This window comes from Battus philenor, unplaced genomic scaffold, assembly GCF_028537555.1.
Source record: "Battus philenor isolate CCGP_79_NKW_IND1 unplaced genomic scaffold, ilBatPhil1.0.hap1 SCAF_24, whole genome shotgun sequence".
Classification (NCBI taxonomy): Eukaryota; Metazoa; Arthropoda; class Insecta; order Lepidoptera; family Papilionidae; genus Battus; species Battus philenor.
The window spans coordinates 11,302,465-11,327,761 of NW_027181687.1; the positions used below are offsets into that span (position 1 = coordinate 11,302,465).

General features: G+C 33.2%; 1 protein-coding gene across 1 annotated transcript in view; it reads left to right on the top strand.

Moving 5' to 3' along the window:
* The window catches only part of Vha44 (V-type proton ATPase subunit Vha44), a 40,392-nt gene that overhangs the window by 5,594 nt on the left and 9,501 nt on the right, over positions 1 to 25,297 (top strand). The window contains exons 5-6 of the mRNA XM_068768170.1: positions 20,212 to 20,309; positions 22,088 to 22,176. Coding sequence (XP_068624271.1) covers positions 20,212 to 20,309; positions 22,088 to 22,176 — 187 coding nt within the window. The remainder of the gene's footprint in view (positions 1 to 20,211; positions 20,310 to 22,087; positions 22,177 to 25,297) is intronic.

The following is a 25,297-nucleotide window of genomic DNA, read 5'->3' on the forward strand; positions in this document are numbered from 1 at the left end:
ATATGTAATTAAATAAACAAATTTAAACAAAAATATATATTTTTGTGCATATAATAATTATATATTCAAAAATAGAACGGCGATTAAAAACGTGTGTATTTTTTTAGGAAAACATTTAGTTTTTTGCAATATTAAATAATCTATTTATTTAAGAAGTTGAATGAATTTTTGGTCTAAAGCAGGGATCAGCAACACGCAGCCCGCCGAACATTTTCAGAAATGATAAATTTACATTTAATTTATATTGTCGATTTTTTCTCGTCATTGTATTGTTATAAAATTAATTGTATAAACTGGTAGTACATACTAAACCAAAACAATTAATCAAAAATTACTACCAATCAAAACTGCTAAACCTTAGTGTAAATTAAAGTAAATTAGTTTTTCATTGTTTTTATTATGCATTAAAATTTGTATATCAAATCTTTACATTTTTTTTTCTATTCTAATATTTATTATAATTAATGTTATGTAATTCATTAATAGTGTTACTTTATATGTGGGTCGCTAAAAAAATTAAATTAAAATTGACCCGATGAACAAAAAGGTTGCTCAACCCTGGTCTAAAGTGAAATAAGTATGCATTATTTTGTGTTTTAATTTGTATATCTTTCTGAGGATTTTTAAGTTTTAGAAATTCATCTAATATCTCTTATACTTCCAGTAATGGGTGACTATATTATATGTCATTATACATATACATATATAGATAATTTTATTTTAAATTTCAAATCTTCTCTTTCTGTAATATCAAGTATGTATAGCCTTTATAATAAAAAGCGAAAATAAGTTGTACAATATTAGAATGAGCAAATAAAAATGGTTGCTCTAAAAAATGGCGGAAAGAGAAGTTTTGTTATTTTTTTTTCACACGCCATTAGCACAGTAAATAAAAAGCTAAGAATGTTGAGTGGACAGTGTCTTGTGTCCAGGGTCCATTTATTTGCGACTATTTGGGACCTGTGTGTACATAATGCAAATTTATATGTTTAAACTGATATTGTTGAACGTTTCCCTATATCGAAGGACATTTGGCGAACGGAAATGTCAAAGTGACATTTGAAATTGCTGCCAAAGTGACATTTTGGCGATCAACGCGTCGAGTAGACAGACTAAATATATTAAGGTTTTATATTGAATGCATCGATGTTGAGAAAACGAAATATTACGTTTTCTACCCATAGATTATATAATTTTCAGAATTTTAGTTTAGTGTCATGTGTTTATAACAACAGTGTTGTAGCAATACAAAAATGGTAATATTTTTTCTTTTTTAAATACGTCAAAGTTTTGCTAGTAGATGTCGGTTTCAGTGTTTATACCATTTATCTTTATATATATATATATATATATATATATATATATATATACATATACATATATGGTTACAACTATTCATGAAAAAAAAATTGGTTTTTTGATTCTGTTGGATAATTACGTCTCTATGGGTTTCTAGTCACGTCTGTGCGTGCCGTGCCCCGAGTATTCCTAAAATATAGAAAAATACAATATTTTTTATTAAATTTTTCTTAAGATTCTTAAACCAATTTCCCAACAATAATAATATTTATTTGGTAAAATTCTAGCCAGTGTGGCAACATTGACCATACGTCACAGAAATCATTTATGTTATTTATTTCTGAGATTCTTCTCAGGGCCGGTAGTTCTTGAAGATAATAACAACACGAAGTCTATAGTAGAAGTGTGTATATTCATCAAGCTAAGCCCATATTTATACCGATTTCAAACTGATATGTTTAACCAATAAAAACCGTCAGCCAATCACGCGTCGAGTATTGTAGTGCGCTCTCTTTCGCACGATGTGTATTAAGAATTACATTTCTGCGGGATTCCCCTTTTCGATGCGCCGCTGACGTACATATTAAACGTCATATATAGTCATATGTTTTTGAATTTGTTGTTCCAAATGTCCTTTGATATGTCAGGGTGATATTGAATGTATATGGGACGATTTCTGTTGCACTGTTATATTTTATATGTATTTACGAAATCTTTGATTGGATATAGGTTAGTCATGCCTGAACGACTGCGTGAAATATATTTCGAATTAAGAATGTCATTAACATTTTTATTATTCTTTTGTATTATCTGTGATTTAAAGGAGGTTGTATTAGTTATTTAGAAGAAAAAAAAAGTTAGTTTACACAGTGTATATATGCACAATATACATTTGTCGAATGCTTTTTTTTGTGCATTTATGATTTATGAATGAATATATTTATAGTTTATAGAATTTTGTATATACATAGTGTTTCATGAATGCTAGATTTGGGATTGCATTTCAGTGTCTGAAAAGTGGAAAAAAATATGCGGCAGTGAGTAAATAGTGTTTGTTAAAAAGATATATATGCTTTTATATCTTAGCTTGCTAAGTCCGCTGTCGCTGCTTAATTAGTAGCAACGTTTATTGTTATTTATGTATAAGAAGACTTTTTATTTAGTATATTCTTATAATATACACATATAAATATTCCCAGAAATAAAACCCAAATAACCATCTTTGAAAGGCGCGAAAACTTTTTTTCTTTGCAGTGATAATCGTACATTTTTGTTACAATTTTTAATATAGCGCTCTTTCAACCACACTTTAATAGAAGAGAAAGAGACAAATGATCATAGGACGTCAACGATGGTGAATAATTTAAAGATGCGTTCACAGATAACTTTTTGTAACAGTTGCTCAATTTTTTTTAATTAATATTATACCTGTTTATTATATATACATTTAAAATTGTTTCCATGTTATAATTATAAACAGGGTGATTAGTTATAAATGTGAATGGGTAAATTTACAGTACTACCTATATAAATATACATGGTTTCAGTGATAATAAATAACTTAATGTTGACATAGTAAGAAAAACACGTTTTTAAAATTAATTTACGAATTAGTACATGTTGAAACTAATTATTGTTTACTATCTATCCCTGCAGACTTGTACTGCCAGAAGTTACTGTCTTGTCGAATTAAAAAAAAAAAGTATTGTGTCCTATTTTAGAGCGATCATTTTATACGGGGTGATTGGAAATAGATGTGCTATATATTCATGTCTTTGAAGCTTTTATAACTATAACCAAACAACCTGTATCTTTCAATACAAGGAAAAATATATGTCAGTCTTAAAACTCGTTAAATATAGCGTAAATAGGAATTGGTTGGAATATTTTGTCCACGTGTAATCGCATCCTTACCTCGTCGTGACTGTTTAGTGTTACAAAATGATTTGCTTGCAGTTGAAACAATGTTTCAAATTTTATATAGGCAAGTTAACATCAAAACTGACATTAGTTTTGTTTAAATGAATAGAAAATGAAATGTGTTTGCCTATTACAGGTGTTCACATCCTCGGCAATAATTATGTTAGGTTATATTTAAATCTTTATGAATTAATAAAACAGAAAAAAAATTAAACAAGACACGAACAATCTATGTTATATTATAAACGAGATTTTATAGTTTCGTTGCTGTGATATTATAAAGACAAAAAAACCTAAAAAGTTGATTGTATCTAGTACCGCAGAAATAAAATACTTTTTAAATAAAGAAGCGATTGACGTTCAACTGTCAAAAAAAGGCGGGAATTAAAAATGATATTCTAGTGTTACTTATATATGACTCAGTCATATTTGGTTCGTCGTCGTTCGAAGACTTCTTTTTTAAAAAAAAATATATAAAATATTATTGTTATTTTACAATATGTGTATTAAACGAATTAAAATTCTATTATGAGAATCTATTTGTATTGGAGAGCGATTCCATTTGAGTCGATTTTGGACTCTTTTTGTAATGGAGAACGATTACCCTTGAGTCGATTTTGTAATCTATCTGTAATGGAAGGCGATTCCCCTTGAGTCGATTTTGTAACTCTATTTGTAATGGAAGGCGATTCCCCTTGAGTCGATTTTGTAATTATTTGTAATAGAGGGCGATTCCATTTGAGTCGATTTTGGGTTTTTATTTGTAATGGAGAGCCATTCCCCTTGACTCGATTTTGTAACTATTTGTAATGGAGGGCGATTCCCCTTAAGTCGATTTTGTAACTATATGTAATGGAAAGCGCTTCCTCTTGAGTCAATTTGGACTCTATTTGTAACCGAGAGCGATTCCCCTTGAGCAGATTTTGGGACTCTCTATTTATAATGGGGAGGTGATTACCCGTGAGTCGATTTTGTTACTCTATTTATTATGAAGAGTGATTCTCCGTAAATTGATTTTGGGGCTCTGTAACGGAGAGCGATTCCCCAAGAGTCGATTTTGGGACTTTGTGAGTCTAAACAGGAACTCTGGTAAGCGTCGATTCCCCCGGAGCTTGTTCCGTTTCTTTCAAATTCTGCATTTTCAGGTAGTATTACACACCTTGTGTTTTTTTTGGGGAATTTTTCTATTGTAAAATGAAATTTTTTTATACCAGTTTATTCCATCATTAATGTTTTCCACGAAAAAACAGTAATAGTTTTACGAAAACAATTTAATTAAGCTCAAACGGTAAACCACTATTGCGAAATAATTCGGGAACGATTTCTCGCTAGTGGAGTCGTAAGAGCCGGTACGATACTATTCGCCGGGAAAATGTTCGATAAATCTCAAGTACCGAATAACACTGGCTGATTTTTTACTTTATGTATATATTTACTGTAACGTCTTATTGCAATAATCTATTTTAAAGAAACGATAGCAAACTAAGCCAATGTGACTTGAAAAACTGAAAAAATCTATTGCGGTGAAGGAGTTGGTAGAGATGTAGATATGATTAATATGGTGTTGCAACCTTATTGATAACTGTCAATATCAAATTTTGCAACATCTTGAAAGACATTACTCTCAAAAAAGTTTCATTTTAATTCCGGTTAAATATATTTTCCGGAATAACTTAGATAATTACCAGAATATATAAACAGAAATTAAATATATGAATGCAGAAAAAAAGAGCTTTTTGGTATATAACCCTTTTAGATTGAATATAATGCGAGTTTTGACCCGTAAGTTCTAACATTTAAATAAAATGTTGTACGATGACGAATTGCGGCCACACCTTGCGTTATTCGCCATGCCCGTAAACATTCAGTTTGTAATTATACAGACAAATGGGAGGTATATAACGAAAGACGAGAATTATATTGTACTATTATATAAATTAAATCTAGTGTGATATTTAAGGAGCAAAGAAGAAGCAAGAAAGGTGATGTAAAAGAAATGTGATGTGAAAATAGAGGAATATATAACTGAGATTGTGACGGGAAAAAGGAAGAGTGAAGAACATATAAATAGAAGTGAAAAAATTATTGAATTCTATCTCCCTGTCTCTCCCAAGATAGGGGTGAACGATATGTCCCCAATAACGGGAACCATTAAAAAAAACTAAATGTATTTTGGCGAGTCGAGTGGCTTTAAGTTTAAATGATGATTGAAAAAAAAACTTCTAATCGTTAAAAAGAGACTGCAGTGTTATACGCTGGTTTGAACCATTTTCGATACCGCAGTAGCCGAAACAATACGATGATGTAACATAGTGTGTTACAAAGTTTACAAAAAGAGTCGTGTTTCTCAGCAGGGAGAGGTAAGAGGGGAGGAGTGACCATAATTCCGGATCATCATAATTTCAGCTGTAGGACATTTATATACTTGCATAGAAACCCAATACGACCGTTTGGAGGTGGAATTTCTTCATCGTCTTCCTATCTTAACAAGGGGTGAAGACCGACTTGGTCTCCATTACAGAATCGTGGGCCTTAACCCAATGGTGATCAGTTCTGCGCGATATAGCCTGCCCATTACTACTCCAACTAAGTAAGAAAAGGACCAATATTTAGCCACTTCCGCACATGCAGTGGTAGTCGTGCAACAAAGTGCACCGCCCGCCAGCCCGCTGATAAATGCGTATGCGGCAAACAATGCTACTTCAACTTGCAAAGCAAGGCTTTGTCGGTCACTTTCTTTTGTCTACTGTACTCTTTGTTCCTGATTAGATCTTTAAACTGTTAAGCGCCATTAGAGCAATGCCATGTCAAATCTGGTCAATCTTTAAATATGCCTATGGCCAAAAATTTGCCAGAAAAGACAGTATACATACATATATAAAGCGAGGTAACGTTAAGTGTCATAGAAAAATTTTTATTAGTTTATATTCTGTAACAGTCCGTGCCCGCGATTACGTTCGCCTTGAATTTAATAAAAAATATATCTAGTTAATTCAGTTTGTTTTCGTTAAAGATTTTTCTGAAAATAAAACTAGTATGTGTTACTCCTTATTACATCAGCTAACAGCCAGTATAAGTCCCGCCAAAATCGGTCCAGCCATTTCAGAGTTTAGCCGGAACAAACACACACAGGCACATATAAAAAAAAATTGGTATATGTACCGAACATGTAGTCATAACGAACACGCAGTATAAAGCGGTTATTTTAATATTACAAACAGACACTCCAATTTCATTTATTTGTATAGATATAACGCACTAGCTGTAACTACAGATTTGTACTATAAGAAATTATTGGCCTGTGACAATAGTTTTTTTTTTCATCGATATATCTGTTACAAAGCAATGCAATATATTCTGCGCAGCGTGTGAACTGTTAAAACGCGCGAACTTCACAACGAACTGTCAGACGGGCGAAGTTCACAGCGCACTGTCAAACACTCTATGCGTTTTCTTGTTTTTCTATTTTTTTTCTTGAGAACCAGCTGCAAATATTAGGAGAGTTATATAAAAATGAATCGGTAATGACTGTCTCAAATGATAACGTGACCAAAGGAAATAGAGATACATAAGTATGCATATAGATATATGTATTGTTGTGTATGTTATGTCAATTATTCTGTATTGATGATATTATACGTATTTATATATTTTTAACAAGGTAATTATCTTTAGATAAACATTATTCAAGCCAGGCAATTTAAGATTTTATTATTTAATTAAACGGTTTTTTAGTTCGACCCGTACGGAATTTGTTTATTTGGGTCAAAATTAGAAATATAAATTTAAGCACCTTCCCGTTGTCAGATTGATTTGAAATTTGGTACACACATTTAATTTAGATGACAATACAATATAATAAAATCAATTACATTATAAATTTAAGATGGCCGCCGACACAAAATGGCGGATTACATATTTTTTCCTTAACCCCCTCAATATGGGTATCAAATGAAAGAGCTACATTAGTAAAACACGATGATTATTTCAAAATTTAAAATTCAAGATGGACGCCGTTCCAATATGGCGGACTAGGTACAAATTTTTTCATAACCATCTCAATATGGGTATCAAAAAACCGTTTAACTTAAAAGTTTTTTAAATATATTTATAATTGCTGTAAAATCGGTAATTGGTAGAAAAAGCCTAAAGGCCTTAAGTCCGCCATTACACAAATTGTAAAAGGGTAAATATGTATACAAATAAATAATAATAAATGAGTTTTGTGTGTTAGTATATATGTAAGGTTGAGTGTGGGTAAATGGTTGAAGTCATAATATAAAAATATGTATAGTTGGGTTGTACACGCCTGTTTTTTATGCCGTGAATAAGCTGTATGTAGGCACTTTATCAGTACTGTCTGGATCCGAAACTTCACGGCACCGCCGCATACAGTTGTCCCTGTCACGCGTGCAATCATTTTTTTTAAATTGCTAAGTATGCAAAGATAATTTGTTTCTGGCAAGAATTCATGACTAGCATGTCTATAGTTTTGCCGTGCTACACAAGCTTGCACGTTCTGACCGCACCGCGAGTAAAACGTACTGTGGACAACATGTCTAAGATTAAAAACACTTTTGCTTGTAAATTGATTAGTAAATAGTTTAAATAGTACAAAAGTCTTCATGTTTATATTATTGTTAATAATTAGATTTACAATGATTTATTCTGATGCACCTTTATCTAAAGTTGTTACTTACTAAGCATATGAATAATGTAGCAAAATGGTCAAAGTCGCTCAACGAGTCATAGACAGCTGCGGGGAGATTTCTTTGCGAGATGGAACCAAATGAGGTGGGCAGGTTGAAGTGGCAAAAGGCTGGTTTAAGTGGCAAAAGACAGGTTAGAGTGGCAGGTGGCCGGTTTGAGTGGCAGCGGGCAGTTTGAAGTTACTGCCACGTCAGGCTATAGCGTGTAAAATGTGCTGCTAAGGTCTTAAAGTTCTGATGACATGGTCCGAGAAACGCACCGTAAGAGGTTCACATAAGGTGCAGAGATAGATAGCTAGATGTAGTCACCTTCCCAACAGATTGGTAATCTATGAGCGAGGCCAAAGTCCAGCTCTGGACGTCTTACGGCTGAAATCATGAATGGTGATATACCCTTCAGTAACTGCTTTTCTTAATAGGCAGGTACTATCCGTCTCACTCGCACATTTGATGTTTTCAATGCGAAAGTGTTTTCCATACTTAGCTAACACATGTGCTTAGACATATATGCATTTGAACGTTTGTTCTCTTATAAAGGATATTTTCTATACTGTCGAACACCACAGAGATTTTTAGGTTAACACATTCCATGTCATGTGGGGCGTATACGACCCACGTTGCATTTTCCGTTCAGACCATTTGCAGTTCTCATTAAAAAACAAATGATTCTTAAACAAATGAATTGTATGGTCGAATATTAACTTCACATCACGCATGCGCGTACGTAATGCATGTTAAAATTTATAATTTTTTCGCGCAAATATAGCAGCGGTATTACAAAGTGTAAAACACTCGTCTTAAACGACTCTTTTTAATTTTTAAAGTGTGGGTCGTATATACCCCACGTGGCCTCGTTGGAAAATTTTCAAAAATTGCCGCGGCACGGAACGTGTTTTTTTTCTGTTATTGTTTGTTTATGGTTAAATTTATATCGTGTGCCAGAAAGTAATTTTTAAACTGTTATTATAATGTGGAAATATGTAAGACTGAAAAGTAAGTACATATACAGGGTGATTGATAATACATGAGGGAGGTTTAAAGAGGTGAATGTATTACCCATTTGCTGTCAAATATGTGCGACACCCTTTCCAAAATTAATAGGTTTAAATATATTAAATAACGAAATAATAATATATGGAATCAAAATCTGTTTTGATGTTATAAAATTAGTATCTGTGTTTTAAAATTAGTATTTATTTTTACGTATTAAAATTAATTATTAATTACTATTGTTACATTAAATAAGAAAAAATAGATTAATTAATATTTAAGAATGATCAATTTATACAGGGTAATTGTAAATATGTGTAAAAACTATTCCGGAAAAATGAAATATATATTCACCTCTTTAAATTTCACAGCTGTAATAAATCATCCTGTACGTTGTATGGAAGACATGTGTATAGTTTTATAGATAGAACATAAGAAGTAATGTGTCTAACGACCGTTTGCCAATTTTTTATAAAATGTAGGGTAGGTAGAAAACATATTTTTAAATATCTAGTTTAAAAATAGAACGTGCGAAGTTCGAGAATCTGTCAGTTCGTGCACAACTGTGAAACGAGATTAACGTATTGTAAAATTTGTCATCCATAGACAATCGCAATCACTGCCTCACAAGACATTCATAGCTTAGCCATCAAGCTTTCATATTGTCTACGCTTTACGCTTATTTATCTATTATTGTCTATTTTCTTTTATGATTTATTTCGATCCTATCCTGAACTAATTTCCTGATTATTTTCTGTTCCTGTTGAATTGAGAGGCGAAGGTAACTGGTTTCGTTAAAGGTCCTCGCGTTAAGGAGTTGCCGCGAGCGTACTGGCACTAGAGATTCAGGTTAGCTAACATTTATAAGCTTATCACCAGCCACACGTGGTATCCAACCGTCATGATTGTACAAAGAGGGTAGACAGAAACGGACGTTATCAATATGGTCTTGTACTATCAATAAAGAGGGTACTCGGGGTAGAATGAAAAAATACCTCGGACGGGGTTCTTCTCTGATAAACGCTAGATGACGATCACCAAGATGTTTTAGTTGGTAGAAATACTTGCCAATTTCTAGGGTTTTAGGCGCCTCGGGTAAAACAAAAGTTGGCGCCTTTTCTTTCATGAATTTACAAGTTTAGTGCAAAAAAAAAGTTAAAAGAATACTTTATGAAAATTTGTAAAAGCATTATATTTTTACTTCGGTACCCTTCAAAATGTACGAATTAGACATTCCCGAGGGCGAAAACCTGGCCTCCATCCAGAGGTCAGGAATTAGTAGATGAAAAAGATTTCCCTCCTCGAGTGAAGGTGCCCGTAAGATTAATCCTAGCACAGTGGTGATGTTTTGCAGAGCCGGTATATGCGCAATACGAAGTGCCGGTACATAAAAACACGCTCTTCGGCCAGATAGTTAATGTCGCTAGGGCGAAAGTTAAACGGGCGGTTGGGTTGAGGCGGACGCCAGCTCGCTCGCCCCTAACGCCCTCTGTGCGGAACGCAGGCGTCGACTCGTATGCGGACCCTGGAGGGGGCGAGCCTCCCCCCACGCCGACGTCGCCGGTCTGCGACTCCGCTTACTCTGACCAACATGGCTGCTGGCCGTGCGAGCACCGGGATTCAGAGGGCGAAGCCTCCCAGCCCTCCCAACCCTCCAGCGGCCGCTGCTCGCCGCGCTGGGACGAAGAGGACGACGACGAAAGGACGCATCACATTCTCACCCAAGGTTTAGGAGTCAGAAACCCACCCGGCCTCCCCCGTCCCCAAATTTGTTCGGAATTTGAGGCTGCTCGCTTAGTTGGCCAGTTTTTTTTTTTATTAACCCACAGCACACCTTAATCCGTAGATGCCTGTCTCAAATACTGTTCAAACCGTACGTAGGACCTGTAATTTTGTTTCAAAACCAAACTACGCTTTATGAATTTGAGTTTTGTGCTAGCGCTGCCTGACATGTTTTTGAGTTTCATTGTCCCATGTATCAAATGGCATAGGTTGTGAAGGCAGTGATTGCGTTATTACGATTTAAACTTAACGGAACGAATGCGTTCGATTTTCAAATTGAGCAGGTGGCGCTGGTAGCTATTTGGGCGCCATTATGTTTTTGTTCCGTTTCACCAACTTCAATTTTTCTATGCTAATTTGTGTATGTAACTGGCTAGGCATACCTACAACACAATTGTGACTTTTGTTTTGCTATTATCGTACAGCTATAGCTGACAGTTTGTATTTATAAATAAAAAATATATTTAAAAAGTTTTTCTGTGAAAAATTTCAGCATTATCTACAGATCAATATGTATGTAGTTTGTGATAAAAACCGTCTCCACAGTATCCTCGCATTTGTGCTTTTGGATTACAAATAAATGTAGCTTTTATTTTTGCTTTATATGTTTAATATAATAATATGTGTGTTGACGTTGTGTTTATTATAATATTGTTAATCTGTAAAATTTCCCGCCAAAGGCCACATTTGACATTGACAGCTAGAAATCGAATTTGGAATGGTTTTTTTTTTTATGTGGAAAATACCATAGGAAATAGCGTGCTGTTATAACGTCGAATGGGAAAACACGCGAAGCGTTGGTAATTTATTATGGGACGCTATTAATATAGCTTTTCATACAATGTCGGCCTTCGTGAAGTCTAAATAAACTTTATGGTTTGGCTCGAACTCTGAATGGTTATTTGCGTCAGATAATATTCGTATAGCTTCAATATGCTGCTATATCACTCCACAGACCCAAAGTTGGAGCTGTTAAGTTTTTTTTTAAACGGTTTTATTTAGTTCGACCCGTACGGAATTTATTTGGATCAAAATTAGAAATTGAAATTTAAGCACCTTCCCGTTGTCAGATTGATCCGAAATTTGGTAAACACATTTAATTTAGATGACAATACAATATAATAAAATCAATAACATTATAAATCTAAGATGGCCGCCGATACAAATACAATGGCGGATTACGTATTTTTTCTTAACCCCCTCAATATGGGTATCAAATGAAAGGGCTACACTAGTAAAACACGATGATTATGTTCAAAATTTAAAATTCAAGATGGACGCCGTTCCAATATGGCGGACTAGGTACATATTTTTTCACAACCACTACAATATGGGTATCAAAAAACCGTTTAACTTAAAAGTTTTTTAAATGTATTTATTTTCATTTTAAATTTTGTGAATATTCAGCCAATATTTTCATTAAATAATTAGATATAAATAATAGTATAAAATGTTTTTTCGTTTAAAATTAATTGTTTTATATAATTACCCACATATGATCGTTTAAGGTGACCAGAATATCTCAATTTATAATACAAAAAAATATTTTTAAAATCATATAAGGCATCTTTTAACTAAAATATACGATGGACGAAGAGTTGAAAACAAACTCGTATTTTTTTTTATTTTTACAATTTTCATAATTAGTTCAAATTATAAATTTACCTAATAATTAATTTTAACAATTTTAACTCTTTAAGGAATTAAATCCAATATTAAAATTTTCCAATCTTTTTGGTGACATGCCCAACCAGCCTTTCTAAAATTATTACGCCCCCATATGAGGGTTAAGCCCCCTTAACAATCAAATCGCCCCCTGACGAGGTCCTGCGTTCGGAAACACTACTTTATACAGATAAAAATATAATAGTAGTAGATATAAAGATAGTTGCAGCTCTATTGTCAACTTAAAATCCTCCATTGTAATAGGATATTATCTACAAGTTTAATTTTTACGCAGGGGTTTGCAACCTTTTTGATCAAAGGGTCAAATTTTTTTGGCGGGCAAATAAAATAAAATTTATTAATAATCGACCAATTATATTTAAGTTTATTTACGTTAAGTTTATTTTTACGCAGGGGTTACCAACCTTTTGGATCAAAGGGTCAAATTTTTTTGGCGGGCAAATAAAATAAAATTTATTAATAATCGACCAATTATATTTAAGTTTATTTACGTTAAGTTTATTTTTACGCAGGGGTTACCAACCTTTTGGATCAAAGGGTCAAATTTTTTTGGCGGGCAAATAAAGTAAAATTTATTAATAATCGACCAATTATATTTAAGTTTATTTACGTTAAGTTTATTTTTACGCAGGGGTTTGCAACCTTTTTGATCAAAGGGTCAAATTTTTTTGGCGGGCAAATAAAATAAAATTTATTAATAATCGACCAATTATATTTAAGTTTATTTACGTTAAGTTTATTTTTACGCAGGGGTTACCATCCTTTTGGATCAAAGGGTCAAATTTTTTTGGCGGGCAAATAAAATAAAATTTATTAATAATCGACCAATTATATTTAAGTTTATTTACGTTAAGTTTATTTTTACGCAGGGGTTACCAACCTTTTGGATCAAAGGGTCAAATTTTTTTGGCGGGCAAATAAAATAAAATTTATTAATAATCGACCAATTATATTTAAGTTTATTTACGTTAAGTTTATTTTTACGCAGGGGTTAGCAACCTTTTGGATCAAAGGGTCAAATTTTTTGGCGGGCAAATAAAATAAAATTTATTAATAATCTACAAATTATATTTAAGTTTATTTACGTTAAGTTAATTTTTACGCAGGGGTTAGCAACCTTTTGGATCAAAGTGTCAAATTTTTTTGGCGGGCAAATAAAGTAAAATTTATTAATAATCTACAAATTATATTTATGTTTATTTAATAAAAAAATCTCTTATAAAATATTTGAAACAAAAAAAAATGACGCAGATTCGTCGCGTTAGTATTGCGTGTTTAAACAAGTCGCTGTGTGAGTAACTCGTTACATATCAATTGCTTCGGTTTAGTATGTATTACCATTTTATTTAAATTAATTTAGCACGTTTCGTGCTACAGCCATTTTGGAAGATTTTCCATCCAGTCCGCGTGGGATGTATACGAACCACACTTTAAAAATTAAAGAGTCGTTTAAAGCTTATGTATTACACTACGTGGTTGAGGCCTTTTCTGCCTCATGTTTCAATTATTTTTTCTTACAATATTGAGTCAATGCTTCGCAGACATAAAGAAAGCTATATTTGTCTTTGTCATATCTCATACGGTTGAGTGTAAACAGCCGCCGCACTAGAGAGAAAACACGAGTTTTACGCGCCGCACCAGTGCAAAGTCTACCATGAGGCTGAATCGGCCTCAAGCCGCAGTGAACGTGTTAAAACTGCAGCTGTATTTGCGGTTAAAAGTTATAAAATTTAATATGCATTACGTACGCGCATGCGTGATGTGAAGTTATCTATATACGATCTTACAATTCATTTGTTTAAGAATCCTTTGTTTTTCAATGAGAACTGCAAATGGTCTGAACGGAAAGTGCAGGGGGGGTCGCATACGCCCCACATGACATGGAATGTGTTAGTCACTGTATATTGATGGGAGAAAGTGGATAAATAAATTCAATTTTCGAATTGCTTAGCAGACCACATATTTAACGAGCCGAGTGTTGATCATCCCTGGTGTAATGTATTTTTCAGATTTAGTTTTAAAAGTTAATTTAGAGACAGTACGAGAGAGTAATACCGTATCATAGATCGATGATCGAATTAATTATATTTAGTTTCAGTATATTATTTATTTAAATATAAAGACAGTAATAAAAAAGGCGATATATAGATTTGAGACGTGATCGTTCAAAGTCACACGGAGAGTAATGGGGTCCACGACGCTCTTGCAACAGGTGGGCGTTAGAACCGAAAGGTTCTAGAAGTTTCGACCACAAGCCGGTAGAACTAGGTTGCTGAAAGTCCCTGGATGTCGGCAGCACAATACCTGGACCTGGATTCTTGACGAAGGCCTATTTCTTGCAGCGACTGTCTTAAGTCCGAAAATGATAAGAATAAGGAATCTGTCTAATATGCGATGACATTCGCGTTAGAAAATTGACAGTTTAACCAAAGAGTTTATACAACGCAGATGGAATTGTTTTTAAAATAGATGCATTTAGATGTTCTATATTTGAATGGCTTGCATTGATGATATGCGATAATGATGTTTTAGTTATTGATGTGCATGTGTTCTGCATGATATTTGTTAAGCATGAGTATATATGTAACTTAGAGATCTGTTAAAATCTTATGACTAAATCTGGTTGGTGCCTGAAGTCAAGTCTACTATATATGTTATTAGGAATTTTTTTCTTCCTATATGACCAACAATATTGCCAGACGGTGTTTCCGGTCATGTGTGGAATATGGCTGCCATCTTTGGATTGGCCCAGCGAAGCACTAGCTCTGGAATCGGTAAAACTCCTAAACTTTGAACACCGCCCGCGAGTAGCAAGTCTATTAAATTTTTACAGGATTCATTTTGAGTAAAACGTCGCGGAACGATCTTATCCCAACAATTCCCGTGTATAAGAAGAGTAGGAAGTAGGTACACTACCATCTTTACACTGCGATGTCTTGGAAGCATACCAAGCGTCTTAATCCAACGTTCATCCGCACAGCCCAAGTATAAATCGATCTAGCTTCCTTATTTCACGAGAACCGTGACCCAGGTCTCTTGAGGATCAAAGTGAAGGTACCTACTGGGTGTGTGCTTCATTTTTAACCAGATCATCGCTTTCCATGGTTAAAGGCGGACAAGCGTTTAAAAAACTTGGATACACAAATGTATTTTTGCTTTTATTATCATTTCAACCAGGACAGTCAACTGCAGGATGTAAGCATGCATGAAGATTTCCAATAGGACTTGTTTAAACGGTGTGCATTCGACCTATATTGACGACCAAAAAAAAGATATCTATACATCTTAGGACCTGGACATTCTACACTACGTTTGCTGGACTGTGGTTTCCACTCCAGAATCTTAAGTCCTCAGCAGCCATCTGTTCAGCGAGCTATTTGGTAATCCGCTGAGCTATCTAGTTTGGCTATAAGTTACGAAAGCCTGGACTTTTTTCGATACAAAAATACTTTCCATACTAAGCCAACACATGAACACATATCGGAACGGCTTTAATTGTTTTGTTTGGTTTTATATTTAGGTAAATATACAAGGTTATTTGGTTATAGTCAATATATTATAGCACATATCTAATAATAATAATCTATAAGGAAAGGACTAATTTATAGCTACTTCCGCTATGTAGCAGTAGTCATGCAATAAAGTGCACTGCCCGCCAGCCCGCTGATAAATGCCAAACACAGAGCTCACTCTGTGTTTGGCACTAATCGGTGTAACATTACTCCTGAGGATGCCCCGTGGAGGTGAAACACGTGTTGAGTGATTTAACGGTGGCAGTTGTGTAATTCGCATTGTTAGCAGCATGCGCATTTATTAGCGCGCTGGCGGGCGGTGCTCTTTATTGCACGACTACTGCTGCATGGCGGAAGTAGCTATATATTGGTCCTTTTCTTACTTAATATATATAGCTCATTTGCTGGCAGTTAATATATGCTATACTCCATCCAAAAGTCAATAACTAAATACGGAATGCTATGTATTAAAATTATTTATTATTTATTACGTCTCTGTAGACTTGTAGTGCCGGAAGCTACTATCCTTTCGCTTTGCAATAGAAAAGAATATGTTACATATTCCAGAGTGATCACTTTATATAGTGTGACTAGAAATAAATATAATAGCTTGAAAGGTTTACTTTATATAAGGGTTGTCAAATATCTCCCTTCCGCTTTTTTGCTCTTTATTCAATGCTTTATAAAAAGTGTTACAGTGATCGGATTTAGTTCAAATATGCGCCGATTTGTTCGATAATCTGTTTCCATCTAGATGGCAACTTCATAATACCTCCCTCGTAGAAGCCCCCCTCCTTATTTGCGAAGAACTCGGACAGCCACTTTTCACAAACCTCTTTTGAGTTCAACTTTACACCACCAAAGGCGTTCGCCATGGACAGCAACAGGTGGTAATCACTTGGCACTATGTCCGGGCTATATGGTGGATGTGATAAAACCTCCCATCCGAGCTGCTGTAGCTTCTGACGAGTCATCAACGAAGTGTGTGGTCTGGCGTTGTCCTGGTGGAACACTACACCCTTCCTGTTGGCCAATTCTGGACGCTTCTGGTCGATCGCCTGCTTCAAGCGGTCCAGTTGTTCGCAGTAGATGGTAGAATTAAGCGTCTGGCCATATAGGAGCAGCTCATAGTGGATGATTCCCTTCCAATCCCACCAAACACACAGCAAAACCTTCCTGGCCGTCAATCCCGGCTTGGCCACTGTTTGGGACGATTCACCGGCTTTTGACCACGACCGTTTTCGCTTGATATTGTCGTATGTGATCCATTTTTCGTCGCCAGTCACCATCCGCTTCAAGAATGGGTCGAGTTCGTTCCGTTTCAGCAGCATATCGCAGGCGTTGATTCGGTCCAGAAGGTTTTTTTGCGTCAAATCATGCGGCACCCAAACATCAAGCTTTTTTTTGTATCCAGCCTTCTGCAGATGGTTTAAAATGGTTTGGTGACTAACTCCCATCTCCTGGGCGATGTCACGAGATGCCACATGCCGGTCTAACTCGATGTAGTCCATGATTTGATCGGTATTTGTCGTCACAGGTCTTCCGCCGGCTGGCTTATCCATGGTGTCGTTTTCGCCGGCTCTGAATCGTCGAAACCATTCCTCCGCGGTTCGAAGTGATAGAGTACCATCCCCCAAAACACCATTAATCTCACGGAACGTTTCTCTAGCGGATTTGCCTTTAACGAAGGAAAACTTTAAAATAGCGCGAATTTCGGCGTTAGTGAACTCCATGTTTACACGTCTATAACTGTTGAACGCAATATCCAAACTAGTCATGCATAGCGACGTTTTGTAGGTTATGTCAAGACCTTTCAAATTATGTATAGTATTGCCAGATACGAGCTCTGTAGCGCTTTGTACATAGCCGCGAAATTCAAAAGACAAAAAGGCGGAAGGGAGATATTTGACAACCTTATATAAAAGGCATATTCTCTTACATGAGTAGCGAGAAATTATGAGAAAAAGGCTTTTTATACTTGGTACTGAAAAGTGTTGAAAACTTATTTTTGTTTTTCATTTTATTGGATGTAAAGTATCTTTTATTGCGATATGCTTTTGGCTGAGCAGTCGTGATCATCATCATATATAATTAAAGTCCAATAAAAATAGTAAAATTGATCCCGAGTTTCTTGCCAGGCTCTCAGATTCAACATACGGAACCCTGCAGTATTATAAAACCAATTATTACATTACTGTAAATGTTTCGAAATTGTTTAGCAAAGCCTATTAAAAATAATTAATATTTGTTCATTATTATACATAATTTATTTAAGACTATTTAATAACGGTATTAAAATCAAAGTTGAAACTATTGTCTGGGATAACCTTTATACCATTAGTTGATTGCCGTGATCATGTTGCTATCCGCACTATGTTGTTTTTAAAATAAAAACTATTAGAAGTAGGGGTTATGTGCTAAAAAAATATGGATACGGATTTTATATTCCAGAACCAAAAAAAAAAAAGATCTAATTGTTATGGAAAGATAAATAAAGAATTTACATTTTATAAACAAATTCAGTCTAGTTTTTCATCACAGTATCATGCAAGGGTCTAGTGCATGGTTGCACAGACTTATTAAGACTAGGGGCCACTCGGGCAAATCATGAACTGATGGCGGGCCGGCCGCCAGAAGTATAGGTAATTAAATTGTTTTGGTTTTATTCTGGAATAGAATTTAATATTTTTCGAATTTACGAGAGTATTATTCTTGCTGTCGGCGGGCCACCAGTATTCGACCGGCGGGCCGCGGTCTGTGCATCCATGCTCTAAATGAATGCGAGGTGTTTATGTTCAAGTGACGGAATCGATTTTAACCTATTTTACCAAAATAAAGCTCGCATATTGTCAGTCTATAGATAACTAGCTGATCCCGCAAACGTTGTTTTGCAAAAAAATTAAAGTTTTTAATTAACAAATGTAAGATAAGGGTTGATCGTAGAGGGGTGAAAATTTAGGTTTGTATGTATTTTTGTATGCTGTATCATAATAAAATAAAAACCAAAAAAATTGTCTAAAAAATTAAAAATAAAATTTAGGGGTGGACCACCCTTATCACTTAGGGGTATGGAAAATAGATAGTAGCCGATTCTCAGACATACTGAATACGCATGTAAAATTTGGTAAAAATCGGTCAAGCCGTTTCGGAGGAGTTCAAGTTCGAACACCGTGACACGAGAATTTTATATATTAGATGTATATAGGTTTTTGTGATTTCTTGTCGTTTTCTAAAGTTTTGAGTTATTTATACCGTGAAATATTTTTACGTAGTCTCTGTTTACTCCTGTTCAAACTATTTCTTATAGATAATTAATAAAAACACGTTCGAATATAATTTTAAACCGGAAACCTTTCAACACTACATCAACCTTTACATGGTAAGCCTTCAATTGTACATATTAAAGAAGTTATTTATGAAGTATGGTTGAAATATATTGGTTAGTAATATTGTTAATATAAAAAAAAAAAGATTTTAACAGATGCCTGTATGAAATAGAATGTTTTTGAGTTGTAATGATATGTTTGTTGTACGCATGTATCTGGTTTGTTAGTATCGATGTTTTTTTTTTTAAATTATACTAGATATATTCGCTTGTTTCGTTTCATTTTACAGTTTTAATTGTTTTCAGCACTTACCAATGATAGGATTATGATTGTTTTTTTTTTACTAATTTAATTCCTGTTTGAAATATCCCACAACATGAGTTTATAATAATCTGAATTAATATTTTTTTGATGCAAGAATGCGTTATTATTTAAAAAAAAAACTAAATTAGTTGTGTGGATATCTAACTTGAACGTGTCCCATGGAAAGTTCTTAATTCAAATTTAATTTATTGTTGTATACACATGTAATGACTTTATTAAAAGTAATTTTCAGTCATAGTTTCAGCTTATAGACGCCCACTGCAAGCTTGACTCCCCTAATGATATCTATTTATAGTTTGATATATAATCGCCACACTTGGCAGAGGGGTTGGCGATTGCAGTATGTGGTATTATGGTACGCAGAGGATTCTGCTGCGCATTTTCAATTTTGATTATTTTATATGACCTTATAAATATTTCTGTTTATTTATTTATGGCAGATATATATAATTAAATTAATTGTAGAAAATTAAAAAAAAAATACGTATTAATTTTTTCGGCACATTTCGTTATATAGTATCGAAATTGGCAACACTGTGTGTATCTATGGGACATGTTTAAATTTAACTTTGAAAAGTAACAGGAGTAAATAACATTTATGTTTCTTTACGTGCAGTTTATTCAATGAAGGTATGGTGAAGTAATTCGTGTGGTACATTCCAGGTGACTTACCAACGTACCTGACCCGTTTCCAATGGGACATGGCCAAGTATCCAATTAAGCAAAGCCTTCGGAACATCGCCGACATAATCAGTAAGCAGGTGCGTAAATCGGATTACAGACTCCATTTTAATATTCCATAGACTCGTTCGTTTGACATCGAAATTGGCGCGAAAATGGTAATTTTTTTTTTTAAATTAGACGGTTATTGTTTATAGCATGCCAGATTTTTAATAATCAAGAGTTATTTAAAAATATACATTAAATGGTAATTTTTTTTTAAATTAAACGGTTATTTAAATTAGACAAAGCATTGTCACCATATGTCTCAACGAGAACTCTGTGTGCTTCTGCTGCAGATTTTTTCTGAATAAAGCAGTGCAATAAAATTCCCCGCAAAAACACTTTATTTGGCACAAAAGTACACATTTTCCCAAAAGGCAAATAAATATGTAGTTGACACTGTGGTAAACTCTATTCTACTATAATTTGAGGTTACATATAGCACTACTTTGGTGATTTGTTACTGTACGAAATTCCAGGCACAGAGTGCCGCAACGCCATCTTTCATTTATTTGCATTTATGGACAGAATTTTCATTGTTATGAGATATGCCGTGTTTTATGATAGCCAACATATGTTTATTCTAGTATCCATTTACATGCGCTTTTGAATCGTCGATTATTTTAACATTATAAGCAGTAAGCTGCCGTCCGATCGGAAGTTTTATTGACAAGAGCCGACCAAAGTATCAACAGTTTTTTTTTAAATTAAATTTAACAAAGCCCACGCCCCACAAGGGGGCAATTCTAAAGTGTACTCGATACGAGTTTACCTTTTCGTTTTAATATAAAAATATATATATGTTACATAGGGAATATTAGAAAGTCTAAGGTGGGATATGCTAAAAAAAAATTAAGTAAGAAAAGGACCAATATTTAGTCACTTCCGCACATGCAGTGGTAGTCGTGCAACAAAGTGCACCGCTCGCCAGCCCGCTGGTAAATGCGCATACCGCAAACAATGCGAATTACACAACTGCCACCGTTAAATCACTCAACACGTGTTTCACCCCTCCACGGTGCATCTTCAGGAGTAATGTTACACCGATTAGTGCCAAACACAGAGTCACACTTTGTTGCACGAATACCGCTGCAAGTGCGGAAGTAGCTATATATTGGTCCGTTTCTTATTTAGGATGGGCTTCCGCAAAATAACGCCTGATTCCATTAAAAAAATTAAAACATGTATGAAAATGAATAATTCTTAAATGTTAAAAATATATAAACATGTAAATTATTAATGAATAGATAGCTGTAAAATACTATTTATTTGGTGATTTTTTAATTATTCATGTGAATTTTTATTTTTCAAAATTTTTCTTTTATCATTTTGTATTTGTTAGGTGGTTTGTAACTGGATTTTTATTATGTCCTGTGTATTTTATGTGATATTTGCATATTACATTGTATATTTTCTTGATGTCCCAAAATAAATAAACTAAATCAGGGGTGTGCAACCTTTTTTATCGACGGGCCAATTTAATTTTATAACTTGTTTTTCGGACCGCACATATTACTATACATATACTTGTTAATAATTTATATAATATTTTTTTTAGTAAATGTAAGTAAATATAAAAATTTAAATGCAAAAAAATTAGATAAGAATAGAAAATAATTAGAATAGATTAGAGAAAGTCGATAAAATAAATTCAATTTAATAAATACTTTGCGACCCGCGTGTTGCTCATCCCTGAACTGAATAATAATGTAACAATGTCTTATATTCTGTTTTTAGACTCAAAAGTGTCCCCTATATAAGCTTAGTTACATAGTAACCTATTGTCACATTGTTAAAAGTGATACGCTTTGTGCAGGTCGGTCAGATCGATGCTGACCTGAAGGTGAAGTCATCCGCCTATAACGCTCTCAAAGGCAACCTCCAGAACTTGGAGAAGAAACAGACGTATGTATACCTTAATTTGTATTTATTTATTTATTTCGGGATTCTCCAGAAGAGTATATTTTTCGCCCAAATATATTGTTTTAGATTTATTTATTCATGTGTACAGTACCCGGGGATAATTGTTGCACATATCGACATTTGGAAAGAGACAATCGGCTAATTTCGGCTTCGTACAGTTATCTCTGTCACACGAAATACGACTGACAAAACTCCTGTCACCTTATTATTTTTATATTTTGATCATTTTACTTTTGACTCTATTCTCCTTCGTAAGATGCTATAGATGTAGAGAAGCTGAAATAAACTCCACAAGATCACATCTTTTAGTAAAGTTTAACACAGATTTATACATATACACTTTATCAGATATAGTCTAAATGAAATCAAATCAATCAGGCGACATCACTGTTAAAGATTTTTGTTATTTAAATTTTTTTTTATTTGAACAATAAATAATTTCCGTCCGTAGTGTATGCGCGACCCGATTACGACACTCGCGCAGTGATCGTTGCAGCGTGCGGACGTGTACATTGTTCCGTCTGCATTATCATTTTTTACAATAAAGACGCCGAAACATTACAATTATGTTACCATATATTTTGTCGAACTACCTACATGTATATTATATTTATATGCTTAAAGAATAAACGTAGATTTATTATTATAAGAAATACAGAAAGTTTTGTATATACTTTTGGATTTATATATTTAAAAATGATTTATCTACGGTAGATAGATGCCGTATTCCAGTGATATGAAGATGTCAATTAGGTTACCATATATTTTCTCGAAGTACCTACATGTATATTATATTTATATGCTTAAAGAATAGACGAATATTTATTATTTTTAGATATATAGAAAGTTTTCTTCATACTTTTGGATTTATATATTTAAAAATGATTTATCTACGGTAGATAGATGCCGTATTCCAGTGATATGAAGATGTCAATTAGGTTACCATATATTTTCTCGAAGTACCCACATGTATATTATATTTATATGCTTAAAGAATAGACGTAGATTTATTATTATTAGAGATACAGAAAGTTTTCTTCATACTTTTGAATTTATATATTTAATTTATATTTTAAAATGATTTATCTACGGTAGATAGATGCCGTATTCCAGTGATATGAAGATGTCAATTAGGTTACCATATATTTTCTCGAAGTACCTACATGTATATTATGTTTATATGCTTAAAGAATAGACGTAGATTTATTATTATTAGAGATACAGAAAGTTTTCTTCATACTTTTGAATTTATATATTTAATTTATATTTTAAAATGATTTATCTACGGTAGATAGATGCCGTATTCCAGTGATATGAAGATGTCAATTAGGTTACCATATATTTTCTCGAAGTACCTACATGTATATTATGTTTATATGCTTAAAGAATAGACGTAGATTTATTATTATTAGAGATACAGAAAGTTTTCTTCATACTTTTGAATTTATATATTTAATTTATATTTTAAAATGATTTATCTACGGTAGATAGATGCCGTATTCCAGTGATATGAAGATGTCAATTAGGTTACCATATATTTTCTCGAACTACCTACATGTATATTATATTTATATGCTTAAAGAATAGACGAATATTTATTATTTTTAGATATATAGAAAGTTTTCTTCATACTTTTGGATTTATATATTTAAAAATGATTTATCTACGGTAGATAGATGCCGTATTCCAGTGATATGAAGATGTCAATTAGGTTACCATATATTTTCTCGAAGTACCTACATGTATATTATGTTTATATGCTTAAAGAATAGACGTAGATTTATTATTTTTAGATATATAGAAAGTTTTCTTCATACTTTTGGATTTATATATTTAAAAATGATTTATCTACGGTAGATAGATGCCGTATTCCAGTGATATGAAGATGTCAATTAGGTTACCATATATTTTCTCGAACTACCTACATGTATATTATATTTATATGCTTAAAGAATAGACGAATATTTATTATTTTTAGATATATAGAAAGTTTTCTTCATACTTTTGGATTTATATATTTAAAAATGATTTATCTACGGTAGATAGATGCCGTATTCCAGTGATATGAAGATGTCAATTAGGTTACCATATATTTTCTCGAACTACCTACATGTATATTATATTTATATGCTTAAAGAATAGACGAATATTTATTATTTTTAGATATATAGAAAGTTTTCTTCATACTTTTGGATTTATATATTTAAAAATGATTTATCTACGGTAGATAGATGCCGTATTCCAGTGATATGAAGATGTCAATTAGGTTACCATATATTTTCTCGAAGTACCTACATGTATATTATATTTATATGCTTAAAGAATAGACGAATATTTATTATTTTTAGATATATAGAAAGTTTTCTTCATACTTTTGGATTTATATATTTAAAAATGATTTATCTACGGTAGATAGATGCCGTATTCCAGTGATATGAAGATGTCAATTAGGTTACCATATATTTTCTCGAAGTACCTACATGTATATTATATTTATATGCTTAAAGAATAGACGAATATTTATTATTTTTAGATATATAGAAAGTTTTCTTCATACTTTTGGATTTATATATTTAAAAATGATTTATCTACGGTAGATAGATGCCGTATTCCAGTGATATGAAGATGTCAATTAGGTTACCATATATTTTCTCGAACTACCTACATGTATATTATATTTATATGCTTAAAGAATAGACGAATATTTATTATTTTTAGATATATAGAAAGTTTTCTTCATACTTTTGGATTTATATATTTAAAAATGATTTATCTACGGTAGATAGATGCCGTATTCCAGTGATATGAAGATGTCAATTAGGTTACCATATATTTTCTCGAAGTACCTACATGTATATTATGTTTATATGCTTAAAGAATAGACGTAGATTTATTATTATTAGAGATACAGTAAGTTTTCTTCATACTTTTGGATTTATATATTTAAAAATGATTTATCTACGGTAGATAGATGCCGTATTCCAGTGATATGAAGATGTCAATTAGGTTACCATATATTTTCTCGAACTACCTACATGTATATTATATTTATATGCTTAAAGCATAGACGAATATTTATTATTTTTAGATATATAGAAAGTTT